This window comes from Pavona decussata, unplaced genomic scaffold, assembly GCF_977016875.1.
Source record: "Pavona decussata unplaced genomic scaffold, jaPavDecu1.1 SCAFFOLD_460, whole genome shotgun sequence".
Taxonomy (NCBI): domain Eukaryota; kingdom Metazoa; phylum Cnidaria; class Anthozoa; order Scleractinia; family Agariciidae; genus Pavona; species Pavona decussata.
Window position 1 is genome coordinate 88,497 of NW_028145804.1, and position 16,617 is coordinate 105,113.

The window sequence follows — 16,617 nt, forward strand, 5'->3', positions numbered from 1 at the left end:
TGGGATTTTTTATCATTTTTTGAAACGTGGGTTGATACCCTCATATATCTAACTACTCATTACATTGATACTGATAGTGACGGTACGTAAGTACATGAACTAAGTAAAAGTCATAACCGACTTATTGATGGGATAACATGCTCTGTAGTAGGTTTACTGTGGCATATTATATAAGTGCTTTACATGTAAGTCAGTAAGAAATGCCTTATAATTTTAACATGTTAAAATATTTTCCCGACAAGTAAATGTTATTCCGAGTTACAAAATTAAAACGAGGCCAGCTAGAATTTTTCGAAAATCAACTGCTGGGCGTACGCAAATGTGCCGCCGATTATAGCGAGGGATTTCAAAACAATTATTTGCCCGTAATAGCTTTTTTTTTTTTAGTTTTCATTGACATTTTACCGGACTTTCTACACATTTTCAACGATGACGTCTCCTCATCACCCACAAATACCCTTCTGTGAGCTTAGCATTATTAGGTGTATAAAATGTCCTGTACCGTTGGACTTTGAGATCTACTTTCAGGCCCATTTAGATGGTTCAACTTTTTTTTAAGCGAGTCTAAGTGATAAGCTGAAGGTAAGCCCTCGATTCAAATTGCGTTGTGTAAATAAAAGCCACACACGAAGCTCAGACCGTGAAACACGTTTTATTAAAATCCTACGACAATGATAGGTGTAGACAACGTTGTATGAGGAGAGAGAAACCATTTTCTGCATGGCGCAAGCACCCCGTGCAATAAAAGTAGAATAAAACAGTCGTCAGTATGAAGGTAAAGTCGCACCTTTGAGATCATTGATATTGTTTAAAATTAAAACTAAAATGAAAAGTGTGACGTTTTTTAATTTATTTTGGTCTCTGGTTCTTTGCAAGTACAATGGAATTGTCACCAGTTCGACAATCAGTCGCCCTTTGAGATAGCAGTCGGACTATCTTACTTTCGCCGGTCTAAATCAAACATACTGGCAAATAATATTAGAAGAAACTTTTAAATATTTAGAAAATACAGGTACAAGTGTTAAAAGCCGTTATTAATTTTAAGCATGACTATATAAAGTATGCATATAAACTAAACAAACTGACATGATCCATGGGAGCCCCTTTTTTAATTGTGATCGATATTATTATTATTCAGTTGCTGCAGCATCTAATTGCGTTTTTCCGCCGGACAAATACCACAGCTGCACTCTTAAACATAGGAAAAAATATGTAAAAAGTGAAAAAAAAAAAATTCGTTATGACTTCTGGTATACTCAAGAGAGGATGAAGGTAAGAGAGGTAATCCCCCATATAGGCCCTATTCCCATCGTAATCCCTCTGAAGTTATTTTTAGAAGGTATCGATTTTCTCGCGGATAATGTTACCTCGCGCGTTACGTGTCTTTCGCCGTTTTTAATTTTACAGCGGCTACATGTAATCTCAATCATACACTTCCATAAAAAAAAATTGTTTCTCGCGTTACTTCCAACGGATCTTTAAGAAATACATGTGATTTGAAAGCTAATAGAATGTAGATTTGAATGTCCGAAGAGATTTTAAACTCACTGTGACAAAAATATCAAAATTTTCGTGCCGCGGTTGGGATATTTATACTCGTCTGTTCAATCGCGGCTTCAATTCAAATATAATGTAACACTCTTGCATAATAAAGCTAAGATTTGTTTCTCGCCTTTCCTTTAAAGAATCTCTTGGCTACTTGCGTGATTAGAAAGCCAATAGAATGTAGATTTCAATGACCAAAGGGATTTGAACTCAGTGGGATAAAAATATTAAAATTCGTGCCGAGGTTGTGATGTGTATACTCGTCTGTTCAATCGCGGTTTTGACAGCTAAATGTAACACTCGTGCATGAAAAAAGATTCATTTCTCGTGTTTCTTACTACGAATCTCTTAACTACAAACGTAATTTAAAAGTAAATAGAACGTAGATTTCAATGACTGAAGGAATTTTGTACTCACTGCGATAAAAATATCAAAATTCTTGCCGGAGGTTGTGATGTTTATACTCGTCTGTTCAATCGAGGCTTTCAATGTTTCGACAGCTATTAAAATGTAACACGCCTGCATGAAAAAAAGATTTGTTTCTCGCGTTTCTTGCAACGAATCTCTTAGCTACATGCGTAATTAGAAAGCTAATGGCATGCAGATTTCAATGACCAAAGGGATTTTGAACTCACTGAGATAAAAATATCAAAATTCTTGCCGGAGGTTGTGATGTTTATACTCGTCTGTTCAATCGCGGGTTTCAATGTTTCGACAGCTAAATGTAATACTCTTGCATGAAAAAAGATTTGTTCTTGCGTTTCTTCCAAACGAATCTCTTAACTACATACGTGATTAGAAAGTAAATAAAACGTAGATTTTAATGACTGTAGGGATTTTGTACTCACTGCGATAAAAATATCGAAATTCGTGCCTAGGTTGAGATGTTTGCATTTGTTTGTTCAGTCACGATTTTAATATTCGTCAGCTAATTGTATGTAATATTCTTGCATAATTTCCGCACAGCCGGGCTCTAAAACAAATCATGCCGGAGCGATTCTTTTCCAATCTGCGTTGTCCAAATACAACCACTTTAAACTCGCATTCGTCCACAAAACATATGAAGGCACCGCTTTCTGTATGCATGTTCCCCCCATTTTGCTTTTAGATAAATTTGCGAAAGACGCGTAGCATTGCGTGGGAATCGGCTCAGCTGTCAACATGGGTAAAATTCAGGATATATGATTGGCTATCACCTAACCCTCTTGGGACATTGGATCTCGCGGAAGATCTAAAAATAACTTCAGAGGGATTACGATGGGAATAGGGCCTATGTGGGGGATTACCTCTCTCACCTTCATCCTCTCTTGGTATACTTCACTAACCAAATGCAATCGATCAGCTGATATTCTCATTTCTCATCGTAAATCACCCCTGTAATATGGGTAACACAAGCTAAATGAGCGTTTAATGTCAGTCTCCTAGGCTAGTTTAGCCTGCGAACAGCAGACGTATTTCCGGTCGTACCTCCGAAATATAACGTCTGCGATCTCGAGCTCCGAAATGATTTCCGTGACGTCAATAGTTCTTCACCAATCAGAATACGGCTCTTCTGTTTGTGGAGCTAACACACGTGGGCTTTACGTGGGGATCTCGATGTCCGCGAGAAAAACAAAATGGCGGAAGATGGGGAGAGCGGTTTAACTCACTCAGTAAAATGCGCAGTAGATAAATAAATATTGTTAGCTTCCAAAATTAACTGCATATTAAACTGGAATGATTAAACAAACGTTTTCTGACGTAAAAAAAAAAAATATAGGTAACCTATATATCATTTGCCGAAAAACACACTTGAACGCAAAAATTGCTAAAATTCACGGCATGTTGATTTCAACCCGCCTATGCAAATTGTCCTTGATTACGCATCTGTCGCTTCTCAAGCGCATATATGAATTCACAAAGACACAAAAATCAACAAAAAGCTTTTCCAACAAAACATTTTATTGAAATAAACAATACATTTGCTATTAGAGGCAAAAACCTTTCAGTTTTTTTGCGTGCGTACAAACACGCATGTAAAATTTGAAGACGCTCCGTGTTTGTTCAAAGCGATCACTCGCAGCAAATTCGGGCACGTTTGCGAGGAAAATTACAGAAGTTACAGAATTCTGGTTCAAATCATCACTTAAACTATTTGTTAAAAGCAAATCAACATCGGAAAACATCATTTACCGTGTTGTCGCCATTGTCCTGGTCTTATAAAGTCCGTTTGAAGCCCGAGGTTCGGTTTTAATTTTTGAGTCGGTTTTGTTAAATCTTTCGATAATCTTTTGATACGGAGAGGTCCGTTATTTTCAAATTTCTACTTGATACCATCGACGATCGGGTTGATTTTTTTTAAGGCCTTTGCTGTAGGCATTCAACATGTTATAACACAAGCGACATATCACAAGGCTCTCGCTGCCGACGTAAACAGACAAATCGACTCCAATTGAGCGATGAATTAACGCACCAATCTCCAGTCACTCTTGCCAAAGACCTTCACTTTCTCCTTCAGACTGAGAATTCTATCCTTACACAAAAAAAAATCTCCTTCGGCCGAGGTAACTTTTTTCGGCGTTTCCGCACTCATAGCTACTTATGCCGCTTCTGAAACAGTTGTCGGTCCTCGCGATTCCGCGCGCGTTATCAATAACATCTTTCTACCACTCAATTTCATTGGTCGAGTAAAGAAGAAAAGAAATGACGTCACCGAAATCGTTTCGGAGTTCGAGATCGCAGACGTTATTTTTCGGAGGTACAACCGGAAATACGTCTGCTGTTCGCAGGCTAAGGCGACTGGAGTTCTACCGCCCACCTTTTAGACGGATTGATATTATTTTATATATATAAATAAAAAATACTTGACCCGCAAAACCTCACGAAACTAGGGCTGGTTGGACAGCTGATTCGAAGTGATGTTGTCTTTTGTCTTTAATTGCTCTGAGATTTCCTGATGTCTCCTTCTTCTTTGCTGCTCGCGCTGAGTTTGGTTGTTTAATCTCCCTCGGCGAATCTGTCTTGTCACTTGTGCATCCTCCTGTGGTTCATTTTAATCACGATTTGGACATGTTTCACCAATACTAATTATAACATAGCGCGCGTGCATCCTAATCTAATTCCTATTGGCGTCATCATAGTACATTTCTCAACATACGCACGGCCGTGCGTCCATCTGACGACGTGTGCAAGTCAGATGGTGGAAGCATGCGCGCGCTGTGTTATTGAAAAAACTTTTACAGAGAGACAACACCATAAAAAATGTATATTTATAAGAGCTTGAAGTTTAATGAAACGTTAAGATTAAACCGATATGAGAAACCATTTTCACCCTTTTTTTTTGTACAGAGAATTTTGTAATTAATTGGGAACAAAACCTGTTTTCCAGGAATCATTTACTTTATTTTCACTATGTTATGAAAGAATTGGTTCATGCTTTTAGCTGTGCGTATATCAAGTTATGGACACTCTTGGGAAGTTTGAACAGCACTCAAGAAGCTAGAGTTGCTCTCGGCTACGCCTCGAGCAACTCTTACGCTTCTCTCGTGCTCTCCAAACTTCCCGCGTGCATCCATAACTCGATATACGTACGCTAAGCATGAACCAATTCTTAAGGCTGGTTTCCATATGATCGCGGATCGCAGATCGCAGATCGCAATAAGGTCTGCGATCGTCTGCGATCATATGGAAACTACTTCTGCGATCGTCTGCGATCCTGCGATCGCGATTGCAGACGATCGCAGAAGATAGAACCATGTTCTATCTAAAGGCTGGTTTCCATATGATCGCAGACGATCGCAGACATAATGGCGATCTGCGATCCGCGATCATATGGAAACCAGCCTTTAAACATTTTTCACCCCTGGATGAATAAACACGTTCAGTCCTCTATGAATAATAATGAGTTGCGTCTGACGCCAGCCTGTCTTCCAGTCTACTGCTGCCTAGTAACCTTCCCTTTGTCTGACATCATTCAAACTTCGTTTGCGCTGTCACCAGGTAACAGCACGGATACCTTCGGACTTGCGAAAACCAATGGAAACTACTTCTGTTACATTGTACAGGTGTGCAACACATTGAACCTTCTGAATTATAGTCTTCCTTGTTGCTCACTTTGTTGCTGAAAAAGACAATTGGATGAGATCGGGGGGAGAGGTGGTGAGGATTCGTCTGTTTAAAAAAAGGCCACTTGCAAACAAGTTCAAATGCATCACTGATTGTGTGGGACCGTTTTAAAAAATGAGATAATAACATTCATCTCTAAACGGAAAAAAAATCCCACGTGTTCGTCTTTGGAGACTTTAAATTAATGTTTTTGTAGAGTTACAAAAGTGAGTCCCCCCATTGCGTCCATTGGTTGTGCTCAGTCCCTTAATTCAGTCGCACTGAGCTTGTAATTTTTTCGATAGATAGGTAAGAGCAGTTAAACTTTGGCGCTAAATTATCGGTGTACAAATAAAGCATTACAAATCCGTTCAAATATAAAGCTATACTCAACCTTGGAGGGAGGGGCGGGGGAAATTTCAAATTTCAGTCAAACAGGTGGGTGAGTGTGTATGTGTGTGTAGGAGTGGGGGTGCTTACTCTAGGATTTACACCATCCTAAGGGAAACATGGAGTTCTCATTTACCACTCGACTGGTTAGATTTTGGCAATTGTGTCTGGGAGTTCCTGCATTATGACATCTGTCAAATCTTTCGCTAAATAATATCAACCAGGTACAGCCAAATTTAAGATTGGCCATTCTTGCCAAACATCCTCCTAACGTCTAACCGCTTTCAAAATCCAAAGCTTCCATACTTTACAAAACAAAAGTGCCAAACTGGGTAGTTATCAACAAATTCGGTTGTAAATTTAAAATGTTCTCCGCTGTCGTCTTTCTTCTCCTTCGTGCTCCTGTTATCTTTATTTGTTTTTAATAATATAATGCAAGCGTTACTCCCATGTAATTGGTTGGGGCCGTGTCAATTAATCCCAAGTCTTCTAATCCCAATTGAGATTAGAAAAATGAAATTAGCTGAGAAACTTGCACAACGGTGAAATTTTTAGATAGGATTGACAGTTGAGGTAGGTGAATGCAGACTCCAAGCTCGGACAAATTTGAAATTTTTGTAGATGACTTAATGATATGGATGCAACTTCTGCAGTTGCGGAAAGAAAGCCCTAAGCTTGAGCGGGATTCGAGCCCAAGACCAGTGAACTATCAATGAAATTCGTTTGCACAATTTTGATGTAGGGAGTCGAAAAGAATGCAATGAGGATAAAGTACAAATGCAACTAAAATGTATGGAAACATGCCATAAACTGAGAACGCCATGAGCTGTTAGCATAACACATGTATGCATCGACAGAAAAAGAACTGTCAAAGCAAAACGCGAGGCACTGACAGCCTTATAAAATTGGTAACATGTACATTCGTTGCTTCTTTGCTTTTGAATTTAAAGAGGGAAGACGTCAGAACTTAATTTATATAATAGTGAAAAGAAAAGGTTCGAGATTATAGAAAGAAAAAAGTTGTTTCTTTATCAGAAGCAGAAAGACTGCAAGCCCAAGGGAAATAATTAAGACCTATTTACGCAAGTCATTTTTGACGCGGTCGTAGCCCGCCTTCATCTTTTTGCAATTCATGAAGTTGGTCAGTGAGCGCCCTTTCAAACGGTTTCAATTTTTAATGCTTTCAAGGAAATAAACAGGGAGGAGGTGTTGAGTCAAAATGGTTCCGTTATCCTAAGTATAGTATATTTTGTACTGTTCAAAGAGCTGTTTGTGGCTTGGAAAGAGCCATCACCCGGTGGCCTGCCACACTCAACTCTACCTGTCTTTCGGTCCTTTTGTAATTTATCTTGCACGAGTATGTCTTTCAGAGTTAAAATGTGGTTTGAAGACCTGCGCTATTCCTGGGTAGGGTTTTACACATTATTCTCGATTTCTTTTTCATTATTATGTTTATACTTGTTTCAACTATTATGCACGAAAGTTGTCACTATTACACTACAGTATGCTTACACAAAAAAATCATGAATTTAATTCCATCTACAGTTACATATATTTCTTTAACGCTTGTTATATTGAAGCATGAGCGATGCCTTGATTTCATCTTCCATACCTCTGGCATGGTTAGCATGAAACGAGTTATCAGCGATCGATAATAAGGAAGACGAACTAGAGTACGCCATATTGAAATCGAAATTTCACCGCTTAGTCAGGTAGTTACAGACCTGGTAGTTTCCTCACTACTATTCCGGTATAATAACCGATTTTTTTACCTCACTATTGTGCTCAGTCATGCCGGCAGAATGTGTTAAAGCCTACTCCTATGTATTCAAAAATTCATTAATAATTCATAAGCCCATTGACCTGTTAAATGGTTGATAAAACATCACTTGCAGTGGTTTTAAAACCCGATAAAACCTCCTGCTAATTAGTATGCGGTGTTTAATGTTTTTGTTGTACGCTAATTTCCAACGTTCACGAAAGCATCGTTGTTATGAACTCTCTTGACACGCGCTTTTCCAGGAATGTTTTTGAAGCCGTTCAAAAAACTCACAGCACGTGTTTTATCGGGTCTAAACCCACTTGGCTACGCCTGGTGGTTTTAAATCCCGATAAAACACTGCTGCTCGTGTTATAAACATTACTTTAATTTGTAGCGGGTTTGAGAGATTTGAGAGCGTCTTATATTTAGCCATCGTTACCAGGTTTTTCCAGAGCCGATCGACGCTAAATAACCGAGTCTTTCATTTCCCCTCTAAATACGTCTTAACAAGCTATTTTCAGCGCTATATGTATACTGGTAAAGAAAGTCTAAGTAAAAAATTAAAGGACAAAATTATTTAAAAAAAAAATTATTGATAAATAATTTTTGAGCTACTTTAATATTCAGTGACACATTAACTCATTCAGACTGGACTGACAGCAAATCTTTTGGAACAACATTTGTTGATTAGTACTTTTACAAGCTACATTAATATTCAGGGCCATATTAACTCATTCAGCCGGACTGGGCTGTCAAAAATCTTTAAGAGGAACATTTATTGCTTAGTAGTTATAAGTTACTTTCATGTTCAGGGCCACGTTAAACCCATTCAGACTGGGCGGACAAAAATCTTTTGGAAGAACATTTATTGATTAGTAGTTTTTTAAAGTTACTTTAATACTCAGGGCCACATGAAATCCGTTCAGAATGAGCTGACGTAAACTTTTGGAAGAATGTTTTTTTTTTTTATTTTTATTTTTAAGCTGCAGTGTAACCTCCGCTAACGGACACCTTCCGTGGGCGGACACCTCTCGTAAGCGGACACTTTGCCATTTTCTCAGCTACTTACAAACACTACATTTTGAACCTCCTATAAGCGGACACCTCTCTTAAACGGACACTTTTTCTGGCCCCAAGGTTGTCCGTCTACGGAAGGCTCGACTGGACTTTAATATTCAGGACCACATAAAACCCATTCAGACTGGGCTTTTTTGTTTTCGTCCTTAAACCGGCTGGGGGATGGTAGTGGGAGTGGGGGGGGGGGGGGGGGCACTAAATCCACGCTCCTTGCCCCTTCATAACTTCAAGGTCATAGGAAAAATGGACTGTTTTTAAAAAATCTTGCACCCGAAAAGACCATCAAACACCGGTCATACATGTACAAGCGCTATACAAAGCAGGAATTTCTTAAAGACTTAAGAGATATCGACTGAGACCAAGCACTTAACAAAGAGGACATTGACTCGGCGATCGACAGTTGGAACAAGCTTTTTACTCATGTAACTGATGGTCACGCTTCGAATTGAAATTCAAGAATTAAAGGAGTCCTTTCTCTATGGTTGAACGCGAGGCTATCTGAGGCTATGCACCAACAAGATTTTTACCACCGTAAAGCCCTAAAATCAAAGTCTGCCCATCATTGGTCGCGCAACAGGGAAATAAGGAACTACATAAACAGGGAGATAAAGAGGTGTAAATCGGAATACTATTCTAGACTTATTACCAAAAACAAATCCAATCCAAATGCATTGTGGAAAACTCTTAATGACATCACATCTCGGAGAAAATACTCCCATCTCCTACATCGAGGCAGACGGTGTTCAATACTGTGACAATAAATCTATTTCTAAGATTCTCAACGAACCATTTTTTAACTGTTGGGACCAAACTAGCGCAAAAGCTCAAGTATTGTGGTGCTTACATCTACTCAAAGTCCACAGAAAACTCCAGTCTACCTCATAAATTTGTTTTTGGGCCTGTTACGGAAGTTTCGTTCTCTGTGAACTAAGACAGCTGGCCCGAAGTGGTGATGATCCACTAGTAAAATACTAGTGGATCACCACCACCAGCGCTAACTCGCTGAAAACGCTTCAAACAGGCCTCAAACGCCGGGAAACAACAAAGAGTACAACACGGATACAAGGCAAGGTGGTTTTATTCACAGAACATTAAATTTTAGGTATTTAAATCAAACCCGTAAAATTCCCATACAAACCTTTGTAAATCGAATCTTTGTAACACAACACCGCTCGAAGGTAAGAGTCACGTTCGCGTACGTGTCATTTATTACTCGGGCCGTAAGGCGGACCGAGTAAAGGTTTCGGTAGCATTATCAAATTCTTTTTTCTTTTTGGGGTCGCGATGGGCCGAGAGATAAGACTTCGGGCCACGAGTTATTGTTCTCGGCCTCGTTTTTTGTACTCGGCTGGTACGAGTTACGTTTTCTGTCGTGTTATCAAATTCTTTAAATTCTCGGTCGCGTTCTTTGTTTTCGGACCGTGAGGAGTGTTTACAATATGCGAGCCAGACGCGCGAGGCATGAACAAAACATGCGAGGCATGCGGGGCATGAACAACCCCAACATAAACTGCTAATCTTTAAGCTAACCGGGGAGCTATTTAAGCTAACCTAAGTGCTCTTTAGGCTAACTGGAGTGTTTTTTAGGCTAACCTGAGTGTCTCAAGGTTAGTTTTGTTTAACCGAAAATTTGGCAACTAAATCAGTCTATGACCTCGCGGGCCAAGATAGATAAAGATGGCTCACGTTTACTATAGAAAAACAATCAATAAAGAAACGGTTTCTGTCTTCAAATGAAAGGTGAATAACAAATGCTTTCCCCTGAATTTCATTTAGAAATATAAACAGGGAAACATTGAAAACCGTACAAGGATATAAACGTACGCGTGATGCGTAACGTTACTCTAGATCCTTGGGGGGGGGGGGGGGACTCAACAGATGCTTGGGTAGGGAGGTGCGGCCCAGGCGTTCAAACCCTGCCCTGTTTAAGACACAATTCTCCGATTTCCCTATCCCGTTTAAGACAGAATTTAAAATTTTCAGGCCCTTTCTAAGACATTTAACCCAAAATCACACCCTGTTTAAGACTAGAATGAAATAAGAATACACTAGTTTCTTACTGCATTTTAATGCATTGGCAATCACAATCTGTTTAAGCCATTAGGTCATGAAGGGATACCCTGTTTAAGACAGATGGTGATGAAATAGACACCCCGTTCAAGACAAAACACCCTGAAAACCATACCCTATCGGGCCGCACGTCCCCATTAAAGGTCACATAAGGGAGTACCCCCCGGATCTAGATCATACTGAAAATTACGATCCGTCATTGACCCGGCGTCACATACATATAGACCGTACAAATGGTTTCTGTCTCTAAACGAAAGGTGAAAACGTAAGGATTAAAGCCCGGGGATTATAAAAAGCATTCGTATGACAAATGTCGTTTTCCATGTATTTCATTCTGACTGCAAGAAATGCAATTCTATCTGGTGGTTACGAATTGCCTCACCATATCTCTGTATCTATCTATTTGGTAGGCTGCGAGCAAGCTCTCTTGGGGGTGGGGGTCGGGAGGGGGAAAGGGGATCCACCCCCAAGAGAGCTTGCTCGCAGGCTATCTATTTGGGGGAATTGGCGATGCTGGAGGTTATCACTGTTAATAGATTGTAGGCTATACGCACCACACAGTCAAATATGGCCCGAGTATGAGCTGGAAACAGCTTCTTGTTCCTCTTATTTCGCGCTTGGGCCGCCTGTGTACGCATACAACTATACGCTTTTCTCACGGACAATGGAATCATTACATGCGAACAGTCTGGGTTCAGACCGAGGCTATCAACGGGGACAGTTTTGGCTCATTTCACAGACAATATCCTCCAGAATATGGACGCTGGTAGGTTTACAGATGCTGATTTCTGGACCTATCTAAGGCCTTGGACATGGTGGATCATCAACTATTACTGCAGAAGCTGACGAACATTGGCCTTACCACCTCCACCACCCAGTGGTTTGAATCTTAACTCACAAATAGGACACAAATCACGACAGTTGGAGATGCCCACTCCTCAGCTACTAAAATGCCCGTTGGGGTACCCCAAGGCAGTATCCTCGGTCCGCTACTTTTTTTTATTTATGTGAATGATCTTCCGAATTGTCATTTAGAAAGTGATATTGTTCTTTATGCCGACGATACCGTAATCTACTATTCATCTAAAAACCTTACTGATCTTCAACATCATATCAATGCAGGCTTGGAAACAGTATTAAAATGGTTCTCCAGCAATCTACTAACTCTTAACAAATGCATGATTAGCTATATTGAAAAGAAGAGAAAAAAATATGACAAGGTGTGCAAGGTAAATACTACTTATGCCCTTAAATGATGATGTAAAATTTTTTGACCCTTTTTATTTCTGTTGACAGACATGTACAAGTTTGATGATCATGGTCAGTGGTAAGTTAATTTTTGATCTTGAATTTTTGTCATATGGGAAGGGGGACTTGGGAGATATTGTATTTGCTATGCTTGTAACGCTGAATTCCTGACTATTTGAAATGAAATCCTTTACCTGACAGTAGCTATATGAAAACAAAAAATAGTAAATTGATTGAAAAATTCCAAAAATACAGCGATGACAGGGGCGAAGATGGTCCGAATTGGACTTGATTCGAAAGGGGATAAAAGGAGGCATGTCGTGTTTTTCTAGAGTGAAAAAAAAAATTGGAATCAGAATAAGGTCATGAATTTGCAAATAAATTTGCAATTTAGTTTCAAATAAACATTTTATCCCATATTGTTTTTCTATGGCTTTGATTTGGGTACAGATCCAATGAGTGTTGTCCAAACCTGCTAGGAAGGTTCCTTTGCAATCCTGTAAAAAGTTTTGTTTTCATCCAGTATATGTTATGTATAATATTTTTTTTATTGTTTCTGTTTGATGTCATTTAATTTCTTAATTCAATAGGGAGAAAAAACCCATGTACAACACTAGAGCAAATGTATGTCCTGCAAACGTCAAGATAAAGCCCATATCTATCAAAGATATATTCTATGTTTAACCGCAATTATATGTTTACATTAACTCTCCATTTATAAATTTTAAAAAGACGCATTCAAATGTAAAGTATTATTTTTATATAAACGAATGCAACTCAAAACCTGCTTAAAAAGTGTCCCATCGAAGATCTTTACTGAACTACAAAAAATTATGTATTATGATTTACAAATTAAAGTTAAAAACCGCCATTAAAGAATTGAAGTATTAAGATGTCCATCCTCGGACCATGTAGTTTGTGAGACTGACCGACAAATATTACAAGCCAGAATGCAGCTGGGATAACAAGATCGTCTTTAAAATGCTCTAACTGGATTAACTACACTTCAGGAAGGCTAAATAAAATTATTTATGCATTTAACATAACACGATTACGTAAAGTGAACCGATTGAAAAGGCAAGGTCTTTTTAACACTGATCGACTTTTCAGAATCCTATTTATACGTAACAACAAAACGTCTCCAGCTTATTTAGCTTATAACAATGCTCTCTCCAGCCTTGTGGGTTTTACAGATTTACGTTTAGTTACGTAATCAGTACTTTTTAAGCGTAATAAAATTACGTATGTACATCATTTTATTCTTTTCTTATTTTATCATTCCTACAAAACAACGACGAGATTTTCTTTATCTAGTAAAACCAATATTATAGCATCCCATTATTTAAAAGAAGAATAGATATATTTTTATTAATTATAAATTAATAATTTATTAACTTTCGCAGCGAATTCAGAAAATCCTCTGAGATTAGTTGGTGGAAACTGGGAAGTAGAGGGCAGAGTAGAGATATTTCACAATGGCAGCTGGGGAACTGTTTGTGACCATTATTGGGACATTAATGACGCGCAAGTTGTTTGTCGGGAGCTTGGGTTTCATCAGGCCGTCAGTGCTCCACATGATGCCCATTATGGTGAAGGAAGTGGCCCCATATGGCTGGATGATGTGCAATGCGTGGGTAATGAAAGCTCTATTACGGAATGTCAGCACAGAGGATGGGGTAATGAGAATTGTGGTCATCGCGACGATGCATCAGTGAAGTGCTCAAGAAATTTAAGTAAGGCAATGACGATAGTACAACTTTATAGACTGTCTAAGGACGGTGCTTACTTTTCCTACTGCGCATACGTTCTGCGCATCTCGAAGTACTCGGATTTCCTATGGGTGGTGCCTACTCTGATACAGATATCTTGCGCGGTTTAAGACTCTGCGGAAAAAGCAGAAATCAGCAAGTGTTCTTGGTATCCAAAATGAAAACTGGGCGTAACCTTGCATTTTTCAGAGATAATACAGCTTCAATTTGGCAAATCGCCATACCTTGTTTTGTATTGGTGGTTTTCACCTCACACATCGTCACGCAAGTAAAAAAATAAAATCCTCAACCATTCAATAGATAAAGTCAAGAAATTGCTTTGTTGTAGACGGGTGATACATAAACAACGTGTGAAAGCCACAGGGTTGTGCGATATCTCACAATCGACTTATTCGAGAAAATGTACCGCGCAAAAATTACAGAGTTTAGTATGGGACACCAACATGGCGGCCGGAAACCAGCAAAAACATCTGTTCGAAAGCCGTTTAACGCTAATCCCCGATTTAAGTTAACCGAGGTTTCCAGCTTGCTCGTTAAAAATATTTTTAAAATCTAATTTTAAGCTACTGGTAAAAAAAATTCAATGTCAAAACTGAGGGACAAAAATCTTCTTGAAAAAATCTTTATTGTTTAGTAATTAAACTCGAACCAAAGTTCTCGTTAATCTAGGGTTAGCTTAATCGGGCTTTGAACAACTGGGCCATCTGCCCTGGAGGTTACCATGGCTATTTCAAAGCCTTTCTTCTCTCTGCTGAACATTTACACATTGACATAAACGCTCCTATTACGTGTTAGTATAAATCTACTAGTGTTCTATCACGAATGCCGTTCTCTGATTGGCTACGCTACTCGATCGCTATCTATTCGGTGATAGATAGTGAGTAGCGTTTTTCAACAAAATGGCGGCCGCTTCGTCGCGTTTTCGAAGTGTCTGCGATGAGGAGATAGATAATTTACTTGGTTAGTTTTGACCGACTGGTAGATTTATACTGAAACAATTCGATTATTTGCTCTCGATTTCTATGCGTGATAGCTGATTCGGGCTGCGTCCTCATCAGCTATCACGCGTTAGAAATCTCAGCAATCCTTCTGTCACGCACTGCACAAAAATCTAAAATTCAAACTGCTCTATTTTCAAAACAAAGAATGCTATCCTGCTTAAAACAAGCAGGCCGATGGAAATTTATATTTTCTTTTATGTGATGAAGATAAAAGCCCAAAATTGTGTTTAGTCATAAATTTCAGTTTTTTTTATGACGTCATGTGAAAACTAACAATTTTATGGCTTTTCAGAATAATTGTTGCTTATTATATAATTATCTCTAAAAAATGCATTATTACCCCCAATAGTCCTTGCTAAGATCTGCTTTTCCCGCATAGTCATATAAACCGCACAAAATACTTCGGTATTGGTAGGCACCGTCCATAAGTTTCTGTAACCATCAGATAATCCCATTTCCTAAAGTCCTTTAAAAATCCTTAGGAGACTAACAACGCATACATTTGTCCCGTAACAACTGAATAGGATTGTGTGCAGTAAAAAGCTCACAAAATCTAACTAAACCTTTCGATTGATCATGTTAATTAAACGGTCGTGTTACGCTAAACTGGAAGCTCCAGAAGCAATGCTTTGTCAAACACTTACGGAAATAAAATCAAGTTACTGACATCAATTCAATAATTCAATATAGTATTATAATCGAATATCGATGTCACGTGCACAATTTTAGCTTTATTTGTTCAGCAGAACAACACTGCTGACGCATGTACATTACGTAATAACAATAGTACCTCGGAAAGATTCGTCTGGACCGAACACTTCAACAACAACAACAACAAGTGGATTGATTACAAATTACTCTCGTAACACTTAATACACAGTAGCTACTGTAAATTAGAATAAATTACAACATATTAGGGATGAGATGTGTGTAAAAAGTCGAATCGGGGATAAATGAACCGGTTTTCGAGCTTTCCCCTAGCCTTAAACGTGAAAAACAAATAAGATAAAGGGACTGATAGAGACAAGCAAATAACGTGCAAACACAGGAAGACAGACTGAACAATATGAGCAGTGGATATGGTATTGAATTGAATAGTCAAAATTTTAGTTACTTCATGTTAATTCCACTGAAACTGTTCAGAGAAGAGTTACAGCTTTATTTGGTTAGAAAACTGATAAACATTAAGATTTTTCAAACTTTTTACAGTGACTAAGATATTAGTGTATCACTTGAGTGCAAGGGAAGTGATTGTGTTTGCTGGTGTACCTGTGGATTTGGATGTAGCTACTTATTACAGCAGCCTTTCTTAACCTTAGTAGTATTTCTTTCTTTACAAACAGCCACCACAGGAAATCTCCCACCATAGAAGCTTCCGGTGTATAAGACCTACATTTGAAATACCTTATAGCTATATATTGTTCAGCTGTTTTGCGTAACGACCAAAACTTTGACTCTGTTAAATATAGCTGTAACGTGTTATATATTCTGAATGACAAGCCTACGGCGAAATGTAGTCAATTGTAGAGAAGTTATAGTAGCCAAGGACGGACAACTTCTGAATGACATTTTTATTGGAAGAAAAACTTTTTATGCCCTGAGCGGGATTTGAACCCACGTCCCCCTGATTACCGGTCGGGTGTGATTACCACTACACTATCAGGACAACCAC

At 38.8% G+C, this 16,617-nt stretch overlaps 1 protein-coding gene across 1 annotated transcript in view; it reads left to right on the forward strand.

Annotated features, from left to right (window-relative positions):
• The window catches only part of LOC146450490 (galectin-3-binding protein A-like), a 35,914-nt gene extending 21,808 nt beyond the window's left edge, over positions 1-14,106 (forward strand). Inside the window, exons 3-5 of the mRNA XM_085100352.1 lie at positions 58-82; positions 12,224-12,254; positions 13,579-14,106. Coding sequence (XP_084956478.1) covers positions 58-82; positions 12,224-12,254; positions 13,579-14,054 — 532 coding nt within the window. The 3' untranslated portion in view covers positions 14,055-14,106. The remainder of the gene's footprint in view (positions 1-57; positions 83-12,223; positions 12,255-13,578) is intronic.
• The last annotated feature ends 2,511 nt before the right edge of the window (positions 14,107-16,617 follow it).